At 38.8% G+C, this 554-nt stretch overlaps 1 protein-coding gene across 1 annotated transcript in view; it reads right to left on the bottom strand.

Annotated features, from left to right (window-relative positions):
• Window positions 1–313, bottom strand: part of LOC104784122 (DNA helicase INO80-like) — a 7,678-nt gene extending 7,365 nt beyond the window's left edge. The window contains exons 1-2 of the mRNA XM_010509187.1: window positions 212–313; window positions 44–80 (exon numbers count right to left, since the gene is read on the bottom strand). Coding sequence (XP_010507489.1) covers window positions 44–80; window positions 212–313 — 139 coding nt within the window. The remainder of the gene's footprint in view (window positions 1–43; window positions 81–211) is intronic.

Genomic DNA, 554 nt, shown 5'->3' with positions numbered 1-554 from the left:
TCAGCCAAATGTGCCAAGAACGCCATAGCTTGAATAGTCTTACCCAATCCCATTTCATCAGCAAGTATGCCATTCAAACCCTGTAGTATATCAAACAATAATCTTAGTGCATAGTGCATACCCGTACAGAAAGAGAATTCCTGAGGGAAAGAATTTCCTCCATTAAATCCCATGCAATAAAATAACATCTGTAAGTAGAGGTTGAGAGAACCTGCTCATAACAATTGACTAGCCACTGAAGGCCTTTCATTTGGTATTCTTTAAGGGTTCCTTTAAATAACTCTGGAGTCTGAACTGTTGATGTAACAGGCATTGTAGAACTGCAGAGTAGGGAGATTTAATTGGCTTGATACACTAAAATCTCAAAGAAAAAGTATGGAAATAACAAGAACACAAACTCACGGGTTATGCAGATCTATATTGCTCGAGCCACAAACTGATATGTCATTTGAAGGACCTTCCATTTCAGAAGTTTGCCGTAGCTTCATATACTCTGTGTCAAATGCATTTGTTATTTGCTTCTGCTTAGACACAGCATCTTGAGCAGCTCTCAG

Source organism: Camelina sativa, chromosome 4, assembly GCF_000633955.1.
Source record: "Camelina sativa cultivar DH55 chromosome 4, Cs, whole genome shotgun sequence".
In the NCBI taxonomy this organism is placed as follows: Eukaryota; Viridiplantae; Streptophyta; class Magnoliopsida; order Brassicales; family Brassicaceae; genus Camelina; species Camelina sativa.
Note: the sequence above shows the minus strand (reverse complement) of the source record. Positions and strands in the feature narration are given on the sequence as shown.